We start from the raw sequence: 14699 nt of genomic DNA, 5'->3' as shown, positions 1-14699 counted from the left end.
CACAAAGTTTGCTGTTGCTAAGAAACCCCCAAGGTCCTTGCGACTTTCAGTAACCATAATTGGCAGCAATTAAACAATGGGAAAGACAACAGCCCCAGACTGAGACTGCTCACGCATGTCCATGAGTGGTCCAAGAATGAAACCCACCAGCTGATCTTGTTGGCTTTTGTGTCCCAAGTTTTTCATGCTCTTGGCATTGGTTACTCACCAACACATGAATTTGGCCAGTGAGCTGGTATAAGCTGCTACCAAGCACTCAAGAAGTCCTTTCGCTGATATTAGCTTAATACCGAGCTACAGTCCATGTTGATTTGGTCTGTTAGCAACCATTAGCTTCCTGCCAAGCTGTAATCCATATTATTTGATTGGTGAACAGACATGAAATTTTCACCATGTTAAAGTTCATGCTGATTCAGTCTGTTAGCTGGCAAAAGCTTCTCGTCAAGCCATAAATCCATAGTGATTCAGTCTGTTGGCTATCATTAGCTTCAAACTCAATCGTCCATATATCCTGTGTGTATTTTGACCTCCCACTTTCAGCTCCAGAGACAAAAGTTACTGGTGGTTTGGCAAGTAGAACCTTTCTCAGCAGGGGACAGGTAGAGCTTGCCGTTAGCGCAGGCACAAAGCTCGTACACAGTCTGTTTGGTGTAGGTAGTACCTGCAGGCGCTCCTTCCAGGGGATCCACAGCACTACCAAGGGGGATGTTGCCCAGTCTGATAGTGCTGGCATCTAGAAAGATCTGCAAACATAAAAGAAAGATGATTTAGAAAACACTGATTTAACAGGGATGAAACATGGAGAGAAAAAAAAAGGTACAAAGAATCCAGCTGTAGGGGAAAAAGCTTTTATACATGGTCTTGCTGGTGAAAATAATGTACAAACAAAGGGGGGTGGGGGGGTGGGGGGTGGAAAACCCAGGATGCTTGGCGCATTGAAAGTGGTCACATTGCCTTTGGCAATGACTACTACTTGCTGTTGACTAGGGTTGTCATCAAGAAAGATCTATGGAGACAGAAAAGGAATTCCTATTTAGAACAGGTCTCTTTTGATGAAGAGGCAGAGTGGGAGTGAATGAGGCAGAGGGCAAGATAGAATGTGAAAAAGGGAAGGAAATCAGTAGGAGAAGAGAGAGGGGAAATTCAACAAAAGCAAACAAAACCTTTTTGGTTTAAATCATGATTTAAATTGAAATTATTATATCAGTACAGACATTGACAGACTAGGTTTCAAATCAAATACACTTAGTCAAAATGAGTCATTTGTTGAATGATGCACAGATGTGAGGAAAGAGGCTACAGAAGTTCTGAAATGTTCACTGTACTTTGTGGTTTGGCAGAAACACACAGTCCACTATTGGCTGCACAGTAATGTGCCTTCTCAGTTACAATCATATGCTAAATAGAATCTCCAAAAATTACAGTAATAAAAAAAACAAAAACAATTTTAATTTCAGCTATTGAGTTATTAACCTTAATTACAGCTAGGGGACAGTTTAAAAGAAGCACAGTTGTTATCGCTATGTTTTTCTTTGCTCTGTCCATCTCCCCTGAGCCTTATTTTGTCCTGTCTTCAGATGATACAAGGTGATTTTTAAACAATAATCATTACTCAATCTTAGTTTCCATTGATTGCTTCACTTGCATATTTATTTACTCTCTAATGTTCAAGGAAGCTCTGCTTATTTTTTTGCTGTCTCTCTCTCTCTCTGTCTACTTCATTTTAGAAATGAGGATGGGGGAAGTGAAAAAGTCTGTAGAAAATAGCTATGAGTGCAAAAGACAGGAAGAAGAGAGGGAAAGGCGGGTCAGATAAAAGGATGAGAGACAGATGAGAGAGACAAAATGTCAAATCAGAAGTGGCCTGAAGAAGATAGGGGAAATAGAAGAAGGGAGATAAGATGAATGTAGGATTAAAATGGAAGAGAGGAATGAGGGATTCAGACACGCCAACAGTGAGGAACCAATTAGTATAACTAATGATTTCACTTTGGCTGACGGGGCACATCTTGAGCTGTACAAACAACACAGCTGTACACACACACACACACACACACACACACACACTTTTTTCTGAAGTGAATCTTGTCTCTGTGTAATGGAGCAGAGCAGAGGTGCAGTGTATGCTTCCTTTACATATCTGTTTAGATAAAAGCATGAAGACAAATATGCAGGTAACCAAAACTTTTAAAATAGACTGATGTAATTGGGTGTTAATAACACTGATTTCTTTGGTACTGAAGATGCTCAAATTCCTAAAAAAAAGAGAAAAAAAAATAATTAATATTATACACAACAGACAAAGGGGGCGCTATTGCAGGAATTGCCCCCCTCCAAAAAAAAAAAAAAATCCACATTTCCTTTATTTTTACAGGTTCTGGGAATCAACAGAAAACAATGCCACTTACTTTGAAGCCATACTCAAATCAATTCTGTATCACACAAGAGTGCATATTTAACTTCACACCCAACTTCCCTTATAAGAAATGAATCTTGTTCAGTGTGTTAACAGTCAGATTATCTAAATCCTGGTTCTAGCCCGAGTGGCTGCCTCGTGACTTAATAGGCTTCAGCATCCCTTAATAATTTCATTTTATTTAAAAGAAGTTTTTCTTTTTCAGTAACTCTGCAGTCAAGAGTCAAGCTTTAGACAGTGCAGAGTGATTGGTTCCACTCAGACATATAATTTGAAAATTACAAGCAGAGAGTCAGTCTGTTCTGCTGCTGTGGGGCAAACTGACATGGGCATTGTACTTGTGGAAAAGGGTACAGTGATTCCTCCACTAACATTAAAGACAAGGTAGACAACTGTAACCATGGTAACTGCTCACACAAAAATGGCAACAGCTCCAAACTGCTTTGTTTCCAACATGTGTAGATAAAATTACTTTAACAGAAACTAGATGTGACTAATATCATACTTCTGTCTCTGTAGAATTAAAAAAAAAAAAGGATTTTGTGTTAAATAAAATGGTCAGGTCAGCCTCTTTAAAACTGTGTAGAGCTATCTCATTAGCCTCCCATGCCTATTGGTTTTAATGACACATTAATAATGAAAAGCAGATGCAGCTAGTGTGTGTGTGTGTGTGTGTGTGTGTGTGTGTGTGTGTGTGTGTGTGTGTGTGTGTATATATATATATGTTTGAACTTCTCTACTTATGTATAGAGCAAAAGAAAATACCACACTACACCTCTAAATGTCAAGGTATTCCTTTAACAGGTCCCTGGTGCACACCTGTCATCTTCCCTTTGGCTTCCCAACAAAAGCTGCCAGGGCTCAGTTACTGTACAGCCTTACAGGAAAATGACTCAGTTACGGTTGGCAACATAACCCAAATCTAATTCTAACAACCTGCTTGCCATAGCAATAGAAACCTAAATCTAAAATGAACATGGCAGTTGGATGTGGCAGTGACAAGAGATGGGTGCATGCATGTTTATGAGAAGAAATGTAAATGTAATTACTGGTTCCCTTACAAACAATAGAAACATCAGTGCAACAAACTAGGACAATACAAATAGAGGAGGAAGGGGAAGGAGAACATAAACTTGGAGGAAGCAGAGGTGAAGAGTAGGATATAATGGAGATGAAAACAAGGGGAGAAGATGATATGATATTGGAAAGACAAAAAGGCAATTAGTAGGTGACAATGGAAGGACAGAGCACAGGACAGATCAATAAAAAGGAAACGAGAGGTAAGAGGAAGATGGAAATTCAAGAAAGATAGAAATGTATGTACGGTGATTATACGAAGCAATAAAGACAACAGACTGTGGATGGACAGATAGATGGGTAGATGGAAAGGGGAGGAAGTCATCTGATGAAGCTTAAGATCAGATCAGGGATGACATTCATTCTAAATGAAAGTGTCTAAGTATTTGGTGGCCTGTCATTAGCTGTATGTATATGTGAAGGGGTGTGTGCTTGAGAGCAAGTGTGTGTGAATAAGGTACAAACTGACTTTTATTTATACATGTATTCACTGACAAGCCTGCATGGCATTAAAATGTGTCTTTTACATATTGTTTTTATGATTATAATATTTATGTTCTCCTATATTTCTCTTATGTTAGGTGCTCTGTACTCAGGGTGCAAGACGCAGTAGCGTATCAGTTACTGTAAGTGGAATTTTCCTGGGGTGCACGGAAATTACTGCTATGACTCCACACAGAAACTGTACACATGGCTTTGATAACATTACATCTTAATTAAAGCTGATTCTAAATAATTTAATCAAATTAACAATTTTATTCAAATATTAAACCAAATAAATATTTTAAGGTAAGTTTCTAAAGAGCATTTTCTTTGACTGAAAAATCACGGTTTATGTCTAGCTTTGACTCTTTGGTTAGTATCACACATAAATTCATGTCTAAAGTTGTTCTTTTGAACAACCCTAAGCTGGATTCCTGGTAATAAATCTTATTAAACATGGATTCACTGAATGCCTTCTACTGGGAGAATATTACACTACTCTGTGTCACAGTACTTTGGTGTTAACGCCACTTTACTGCTTGTTTTGATAACATTATTGCTACTGTATTCTTCATAAGTGAGCAAAAGTACTTAAGGTATGGCTTATGTTAGATTGAACTCATTGTGCGCACAAGGCACACAACGAAATGATCGTTCCAGATCACTCATCCAGAGACAAGCATCTGCGGTCATGCAGCCAGAGAGGCAATGTGGTTTAAGTGTCTTGCCCAAGGACACAACGCAGCGCAGGGACAGGGGCTCAAACCAGCAACCTCCAGCTGCAAGGCAAACACCTACCCACTGCGCCACTGCCACATTATGATATGGCTCCCAAAAAAGAGACATGAGTGAATAAGGACAAAGAAATCCATTGCACTTGCTCAAGACTTACTCTCGCCTTCCCACTCCCGCATTTCCTTCTCTCTCTTGCCTTTGAAAATGTCTTCTTCCTCTTCTGTTCCTTTTGTCTTTGGCCAACAGTAGCCTCACAGGATTTAATCAAAAGGTCTAAAAATGTCCTTTTTCTGCTACCCAAATAAAACAATATTTACTCCCATGCATATCATATTTTAGCACAAATATGATATACAACATACAAATCTATGTGGGTGGATGGTTATGTGCATACAGTATGAATGGAAATGTGTCTGTAACCATCTCTTTCCAGCAGCAGTTTAGGAAGCACATGGCTCTGACATCGAGGAGACAGAAACATGCAGAAAGTAGCAATTATGGAGATTCAAAAAAATTTTTCATGGACGATTTCCTTTGGCAAAGCAAAGAAACACACAAAAGGGTTGAAAGCAAGTTAGCTGTAAGAGAGAAGGTGGACGTGGTGGTGAAAGGACAAGATTTTTCAGGGATGAAAAAAAGAAGGGAGGCGGAGAGAGCAAGACTGCAGAGGACAGACCAGAGTTAGAAAGTCTCTGGGAAGAGATCAGGAGAAAGAAAAATAGTTCTGCATATGCAGTGGAATTGTTTCACAGGACAAAAGACAATGTGAATGTACTTAAGAAGAAACCAGGAGTAGGAAGTATAGTTACAGACAAGAAAATGGGTGTGGAATTGCATCTGCAAAAAAAAAGCACAGGTAAGAGTAAAAAAAAGCCACAAAAAAGGCTGCTTTCAAGGAGGAATGTCTGTACCATCATAGAGTTTTCCATTTTATGCAAACAATGTCATTTTTCATTTTTAGTCACATTTTATTTATTACAAATACCTAAGAAGACATTGTCAGTGTCCTAAAAATGTACAGAAATACAGTTTTTGGTGCACTACAGTCAAAACAGCTGTCAAATTATATTAAAATATTTTACACAACCACAATTTGGAAAAAAAAAAAATCATTCCTGGCTGTTCTTATCCACTTTTTTAATCTGTTAAAAGTGAATTTTTCCGCCAGGCTCTCAGACTTGGTACGATTAAATCATATCCCCTTATTAAAAACAATAGAGGATGATCTCACACGTTGGAACAGTTTACCTATATCACTTATGGGGAGAGTTGCTGCCATTAAAATGATGGTTTTACCAAAAATTAATTATCTATTTTCATTGATCCCTAATAAACCTTCTATTCCTTGGTTCAAGTCACTAGATTCAAACATCTCAAAATTTTTATGGAAAAACAAACCGTCAAGAATAAGCTTAAAAACTTTACAAAAGCCAAAACACAGTGGAGGTCTAGAATTACCAAACTTTTATTACTATTTCTTAAGCAGTAGATTGCAGTATATTTCAAAGTGGATCAAATCCAACTCATTAGACAACCCATGGCTGGATCTAGAACAGGCGTTTTGTGGAAAAATAAAAATCTCAGATTTACCTTTCATTAGTTCCAGTATTAAACATCATAACTGCTATAAAGTCCTTAGTATAAATACCTCTCTGACAGCCTGGTGGGAATTTTTAAAAATAACTAAGTCTTCACTCATCCCCTGTAAACTAACACCCATTTGGAACAATCCAGATATTTGTCAGAAAAAGAAAATGCTGAATTTTCCGTTATGGCGTGATAAGGGTATAAATAACTTAGAACATATTATCCAAGATGGAAATTTTATCACGTTCCAAGAACTTATATCAAAATATAGAATTGGCAACGGTAGATTTCTGGAATATCAACAAGTTAAGTCCGTCCTACAGGGAAGATTTAACCTTAATCAATTGAATCTAGAAATGCCTACTTGGGTAACAGAATTTCTTAACCTCTGTACCCCAAAATTGTTATCAAAATTATATAAATTATTAATAAAAACTGATGATTCAGTTTCCCTCCCAATTACAAAATGGGAGCGTGATCTTTCTGTCAACCTGGATCAAAATTTATGGACAGAAATATGTTTAAATATCTTCAAAATGACTAAAAGACCCCAAATACAACTTGTACAATATAAGATTCTCCATAGAACATACTACACTGGACAAAGGATGTTCCAAATGGGCCTTACACACTCAAACATATGCACCCACTGTACAAGCAATTCAGAGGATAATCATCTACACGCTCTGTGGTCTTGTGTACCAGTTCAGAGATTTTGGCAGAGGATTTGTGAAGATCTATCCACATGGTTTAGCTGTCATATCCCAACTTCCCCCAGACTATGCATCTTAGGTGATGTCAGTGAATTAATTATGGAGTTAAATATATCACACATAGTTCTTACTGCCTTGTGCATCGCTAAGAAGATGATCCTCATGAACTGGAAGACAAAAAATAAACTATGTATTACTCAGTACAGAAATTTATTAATAGATCATGTTAGTTTAGAGAGAATGTCTGCTTCTTCTAAAAACAAATTGGAGGAATTTGACTCTCTTTGGTTCCCACTGCTCAGCTCCATTACTTAGTGGGGGTGGTGGGCTGCGGGCTCTGCTCCTGATGTGCTTTGTGGGGGGGTGGGGGGGGACTCCGGGGGCCTGGGTAGCTGGTAGCCTCCTGGGGCTGGGGTCCTGGGGCGACCTTCTGGTGATGTCTGTGTGCCTGTCCTGGTTGATGGTGGTGGGGGCTTGGATGGTGCTGCCTTCGGTCCTGGGGTGTGGGCGGGGTGCTTGGGGGGGTGGTGCCGGCCCTCGGTCGGTTGGCTGGTCTTCCCTGTATGGCTTGGGGGCTGGGGTCTGGGGCCCCGGCACTGGGGCCGCGCCGGCTCCCGGTGGGCCCCCCCCGGCGCGGGGGGGGCCTCTGCTGTCCCGGCCGCGCCGCCGGGTGGGGTGGGTTGGCCTGACGTCGGGATGTCCGGTCTACGCTTTTGGGGCCCTGGGGTGCCTGCATTGCAGGGGGGTGGGGTGGGGGATGGGGCCGCGGTGGGGTGGTTGGGGGGGACTGGGCACTGCATTTCCATGCCCAGGCCAGTATGTCCTGTCGCCTGTTTGTGTCTATTGTTGAGTGAATGGGCATCTAGGAGGAGCGGGCCGCCCTCTGCGGTGGGGGCGAGGGCGCCAACCTCGGGTGCTGCAGTGCTCCGGGATGCTGTCACCGCGGCCCCGGGCTCACCTCCCCCTGCCCTGTGCTGGGGTGTGGGAGGTCGGGGTGCCTATTGAGCCAGCGGCCAGCTGGCTCTCTTCTTCCAGGATTTTTCCTGGTCATATGCCCCCCCCCCCCCTCCCCCTCCCCATACACAAACACACACACACACACACACAGAATACACATCACTCACAGATGTAGGATGGAGAGGCCACGTGGAGAGCTGCACCACCACTTGCCTCTCCGTTTTAATTGCACTTTAGTCATTATAACTCACAACACATACACACTTACACCCTGATACACATAGGACCTTTGGGGCAGGCATGTTACTCAGAGGTTGATGAGATGGGCCGCTGAGGTGGCCCCACTCGGATCCTCGTCACTGTCTGTCTCCAAATTTTATTTGCACTTTAGACATGGAGGGTTTTGGGGGGGCAGTGTGGGCAAGCGCTGACGACCAACAGTTGGCGCTTGTGGCATAACTGTCCCCTCAATTTTAACTGCACCCTATACACCTCATTCACTCACAAACATTAACACATAGACCTACAAGTTGGGGAGGAGGAGGGGTGGATGGGTCATCTTACACCCCGATTTCTTGCGTCTCGCCCGGGGTAGGGGTCGGGTGGTTCCTTGGGGACCGGGCTGGTGGCGTCCTGGGGTCGCTGTTGGCCCTGGGGTGGTTTCCACTTGCCCCGCCTTCAGAGGGTGGGTAGCTATGGATGAATGTGTGTCTTTGTGTATTTGTCACCGTCTCCGTGAGTATGGGTGGGTGAGTGAATGTGTATGTATGGCATATCTGTGTGTGGGTAAGTATGTATGGGCATGTATGAGTATCTGTGTATAAATGTGTACACGGGTGTCTGGGTGTGTTTGTATGTATGGCTGGACCTGGGTCTGGGCCTTGTGCCTTGCCTCCTGGCCGCTCCTTGCTGGTTGCCTCCTCCCCCCTGCCCCCCTGGGATGGGGGTGCCTCGGGGTTCCTGGGTGGGGCTGGGTGTTCTGGCGTGGGTACTGGCCTGCCCCCCTTGGGGGTGCGGTGCGGGGCTGCGTTGGCTTCTTCGGCGTGGGGGGGGGCTCTGTGGAGGGTCGGGCGGTCCTTGGGTGCCGTGGGCCCGGGAGCCCTGCCGCCGGCCAGTGCAGGGGGCTGGCCGCTGGGGGGGGGCTGGCTTCTCATCGCCTTGGGTTCCCTGGAGCCCTCGCTCCTCGACTGGGGGGGCTCCGTCTGAGACCACCCTCTCCCGTCTGCTGGGGTAGGTGTGCGGTTGTCTTTGGACTGAGTGGCCGGGGGTCTTCCTGGCCCTTGGTGGGCTGCTGGTGGCCTGGGGTTCTGGGGGCTTTCCGTACCTGCCTCTGGCTTCTGATGGGTGGAGCTGCAGCGTTTTGCCCTCATTGGTAAGTACGTTCCATGACACAGACACAAACATGACACAGACACAAACGCCCACTCAATCACAACTCAACAAAATTGTTGGTGTGCGTAACATGCTTTGTTAGTTTTGTTTTTCACACACAAATTTATTTTTGCAAGTATTGATAGTATTTTTTTTTATATGTTAAAGTGATGAACTATCTGATTAATAGACTTGTGCTCTTTCCCCTTTTTTTTTTTGCTCCCTTTCTCTCTCCCTTTTTCTTCTCTTTATTTTCCTCTTCTTCAGCCTGTCAGCTCTGGCTGTTACATAGTATGTGGAAAAATAACTCAGATAAATAAAATAAAGGGTTAAAACAACAACAAGAAGAGCCTATTGAGAACCTATAGAGCTCATCTTGAAATAGCAAATATGTTTGGCACAACAACGCATTCAGATCACAGTTCTGCTTGCAAGATCTACCAGACATGACAGGCTAAAAAAAAAAAAAAAAAAAAAAAAAAAAAAAAAAAAAAAAAAAAAAAAAAAAAAAAAAAGTGAATTGGCTCTTTGTTGGCATGTCCACAATGCCAAGTGGCAATTTCAGAATTGGCTTTCTTTTGCAACCCTTTCTTACACTTATCCACTGGGGCAGCAGCCTAAGCAGAGAAACCCAGACCTCTCTGGCCACCTCATCCAGTGCTCCCAGGACAGCCAAGAGATATCATTTCTCCAGCATGTCCTTGGCCTACCCCGTGGCCTCCTCCTGGTAGGACATGCCCAGAACACCTCACCCAGGAAGTGCCCAGGAGGCATCCAAGTCAGGCACCTGAACCACCTCAACTGGTTCCTTTAAGTGTGTAAAAGTAGTGGCTCTACTCTTAGCCTGTCTCAAATGTCTGCAGTCTTCACCCTATCTCTAAGGCACAGGTCAGCCACCATTTGGAGAAAGTTCATTTTCATTGCTTGTAACTGTGACTTCATTCTTTTGGTCAGTACCCAAAGCTTGTGACCACAGGTGAGGGTAGGGATGTAGCTCGATCGGTAAATTGACAGCTTTGCTTTTACACTCAGCTCACTCTTCACAATGATGAAATGGTACAGCATCTACATCACTACAGCCATGGCACCAATCTGTATGTCAATCTCTTGCTCCCCTTTTTCATCACTCATGAACAAGACCTTGAGACACTTAAACTCCTCCACAGGGGCAGCAACTCATCCCTGACCTGGAGTTGGCACTCCACCCTTTTCCAGCTGAGGACCATGCCCTCAGACTTGGAAGTGCTAATTCTTATACACATCACTTCTCACTCAGGTGCGAACCACTCCAGTGCGAGCTGAAACATATCACCTGATAAAGCCAACAGGGCCACATCATCCACTAAAAGCAGGGATGAGTTTCTGAGGCCACCAAGGTGGAAGCCTTCCACCACTTGGCTATGCCTAGAAATTCTGTTCATGAAAATTACGAACAGGATTGGTTGACAACGCCAACCCTGGTGGGGTTCCAACACCCACCGAAAATGAGTCTGACTTGTTGCCGACAATGCTGACCAAGCTCTTGAAATGGTTGTACAGGGAGTGAATGGCTCATGACAATGGGCCACACACCCCACACTCTCAAAGCACCACCCACAGGATACCGTGAGGGATGAGGTCGAATGCCTTCTCCAAGTCCACATGTAGACTTGTTGGGCAAACTCCCACAAATATCCTTGAGAGGATAAAGAACTGGTCCAGCGTTCCGTGACCAGGATGAAAACAGCATTGTTCCTCCTGAATCTGAGGGTTAACTAATGGACAACCTCTCTTTTCCAATACCTTAGCATAGACCTTACCGGGGAGGCTGAGGTGTGTGATCCCCCTATAGCTGGAGCACATCCTTCGGTCCCCCTTCTTAAAGATGGGAACCACCAACCTAGGCTGCCAATCCAGAGGCACCACCGCAGATCGCCACATGACTTTGCAGAGGCGTGCCAAGACAGCCCTACAACATCCAGAGGCTTAAGGAACTCAGGATAATTCTCATCCACCCCAGGAGCTCTGCCACCAAGGAGTTGTTGAACCGCATCTATGAACTCACCCCCAGTAAGTGGTGAGTTGTCCCCCCTCATCACCAGAGTCTGGTTCCTCTACAGAAGACGTGTCAGATGGATTAAGGAGACTGTCAAAGTACTCCTTCCACTGCCCAACTATATCCTCAGTTGAAGTCAGCAGTGCCTCACCTGCACTGTACACCGTGTGTGTAGAGCACAGCTTTCCCCTCCTGAGTCGCCTGATGGTTTACCAGAGTCGCTTCAAGGCAGACGGAAAGTCTTTTTCCATGACCTCACCAAACTCCTCCCACACCCGAGTTTTCGCACGATACACTTTGCCTGCTTGTTCCCATCAGCTGCCTTTGAAGTCCCACAGGCTATCCAAACCTAATAGGTGTCCACCATCTGGTTCAGGGATTAATTTCACGGCAGGCACCAACCACATTGCAGCCACAGCTCCATGCAGCGACCTCAGCAATATTTGGACTAAATCTCCCTAGCCTCCCTCGGAATGGTGTTGAAGTTCTGCCGGCAGGGGAGTTGAAGATGTTAGGGACTGGGGCCTCTGCCAGGAGTTCCCAGCACACTTTCACAATATGCTTAGGTGCATCGGGCCTGTCCAGCATTCTCCCCACCACCTGATCCAACTCACCACCAGGTGGTGATCAGTTGACAGCTCAGCTCCTCTCTTCACCCATGTGTCCAGAACATATGGGCGCAGAACTGATGATACAATTACAAAATTGATCATTGACCTGTGACCTAGGGTGTCCTGGTGCCACATGCACTTATTGACACATTTATGTTCGAACAAAGTGTTTGCTATGTACAAAGTGTGATTTGGACAGAAGTACAAAGACAGAACACCACTCAGGTTCAGATCAGGCAGGCCATTCCTCCCAGTCACACCAGATCTCACTGGTGTTGCCCATGTCAGATTTGAAGTCTCCCACTAGGACAATGGAGTCACCAAATGGAGCACCCTCAAGCACCCCACCCAGTGATTCCACGAAGGCTGGGTATACTGAACTACTGTTCAGTGCATCAGCACAAATAACCAGGACCTTTTCCCAGATCAGAAGTAACAGAGAAACAACATGAGTAAAAACCCCAATGTACAGGCTGCAAGCCAAGGGCATACAAGGATACCCACCCCAGGGTGGGGTGGGCTATTCATTGGAGTGTGAGTGTGTGTGAATATTAGATAGAAAGCATTTAGATGTAGGAAATGCTTGCATGAATGTGTTTGTAAATAGGCGGATGAGACATGTTGTATAAAGCGCTTTGATAACATGCAGAGTTGAAAAGCACTATATAAGAACCATCTATTTACCATTTAGCCTGCTGCCTCTCACCGAGGGCAACTAGAGACTGGTTCCAGAGCTGTGTGTTCAGTTGACTGCCGTCCAACACACACATTTTTATTTTCATTTACTGCATACCCAAGAGTGCTCATATAATGTATAACACACCTAAGGAGAAATGATCTGAGGCTATTGGGAAAATGTAAACAATATAGCTGCTTTCATCCAAAATATAGACTCTGAAAATGGTAATACATAAGTTGCTTTTTCTTTCATGAAGTAAGTATAATAACTATGGACTAATCTGCATTTGATTGGTTCCCTTTAATCCTCACTTTCATTTTGCAGTTCTGTCTGGCACCTAGTATAAAAGACCCTGGAATAATATGGAAGCAATCATGTACTGAAAAATATGGAAACTGATGAGTTCACGGAATCACAGATAGATGTTTGTTTCTTGAAAGATGTGAGAATTTTACTGATCGTCTTAACAACCTTTTATCAAAAAAAAAAAACTGAATAAGCATATTTTCCGGTGTCAAAATGTAATCATTCAACTTAAACTGTACCAGGACCTAAAATATACTAAAAAGTGTGTTGACTTGATAATCTTTGACAGAGAGGATGAAAGAGTAGAGGTGTAGAAGAAGAGAGGTTTCATAGAGGTTGAAAGGACACTAGTACTACTTCACAACACACACAGAATTCTGCCCACACAAATACATTCAGTTCAACCTCTATGTTCATCTAGTCTTAGCTCACCTTGCCTCCCATTTTCCTTTTATTTTCCTCTCTTGCTCCCCCTGCACTTAGACATGGAACACACACACACACACACACACACACACACACACACACACACACACACACACACACACACACACACACACACACACACACACACACACCAACAACACAAATAGGTGGGAGGCTGTGAAGCTTTCTGAGTGTATTACACAGACCATTAGGCTTGTTGAATGGAGGGACACTGGAATGGGAGCTAACAATGGACTAAATGACAGAGGCTGGAGAAAGACTGAAAGTTTAGTAACCCAGATGTAGCAGGGACATAAAGCAATATCAGCCCACTCTACTGTACCATACAAACAAACACATTCAGTACACACACAAGTGCAGGCATAGACAAATTCATTCACCAAAACTTTTACAGGTAGACAAGAACAGAGAGTATAAAAATGATGCGTACAAACACACAGCAAAACAGGAAATAAGAGCTGCAGAACAAAAAAAGCACACAAACATATGGAGTGACAGACGGTAAAACAAATAAGAGAGAAAACTCCCACACACACTGAAAAACTGAGACTGAGAGTGACAAAAAAACAAACACATCTATGATGATCACCTCAGGGAGTGTGAAGTAGGCTAATAAATTTCCATTAATCACACCTTTGAAAAAACATACACTACTTAGAGCTATCTGTTAATCTATCCTGCACATTCTGAGAGAATGGCGCTTGATGATGAAAACAAGTTTTAGAAGTAAACAGAAGGGCTCTGGAGACTGAGAGAGCAAGGGGGCAGCTGTGGGCATGCCCTTTGAGTTCATGTTTGTGTGTATGTGTGCGTATCAGTGCATAAGAATGCATACGTGTCTTTTCATTTGTAGGTTGAAAATTTTGGGTGTGTATGTTTTCTGTAATTTGTGTGTGTGTTTAGTTATACATTTGTGTGGCTTCCACAGCATCACTTACAACAGGGAGTTACCCCTTGCCAACATTCTAATTCACTTAGCATTCTGCCTTAAAGTAAAACAAGAAGCAGTGAGGAAAAAAAAATAGTCCCAGTGTACCACTCCAACAATACCCCCAGGCTACAGTTTCTTAATAAGTCCCATCATTGTGTCAACAAACAATAAAACTCCATGGTAACCTAACTTTGTAAAAACTTTGTGTAAGCTGACCTGATTTCACCTCTTTTAAGTCAGCAGCGCAAAGTACACAGATGTAAATGTGCCATATTGTGTATTACAGATAACTTTTGAATGTTTGGAAACATTTGCCAAACAGGCTGCTAGTGGCAGAAATTGTCGGTTTTT

General features: G+C 43.4%; 1 protein-coding gene across 3 annotated transcripts in view; it reads right to left on the bottom strand.

The window, feature by feature from the left end:
- Positions 1-524: 524 nt before the first annotated feature.
- sgcz (sarcoglycan zeta) overlaps positions 525-14699 on the bottom strand; it is a 180922-nt gene continuing 166747 nt past the window's right edge. For all 3 annotated transcript variants that reach the window (XM_030738415.1, XM_030738431.1, XM_030738422.1), the window contains one exon: positions 525-743. In XM_030738415.1, coding sequence (XP_030594275.1) covers positions 537-743 — 207 coding nt within the window. In that variant the 3' untranslated portion in view covers positions 525-536. The remainder of the gene's footprint in view (positions 744-14699) is intronic.

This window comes from Archocentrus centrarchus, chromosome 1, assembly GCF_007364275.1.
Source record: "Archocentrus centrarchus isolate MPI-CPG fArcCen1 chromosome 1, fArcCen1, whole genome shotgun sequence".
Lineage (NCBI taxonomy): Eukaryota > Metazoa > Chordata > Actinopteri > Cichliformes > Cichlidae > Archocentrus > Archocentrus centrarchus.
Note: the sequence above shows the minus strand (reverse complement) of the source record. Positions and strands in the feature narration are given on the sequence as shown.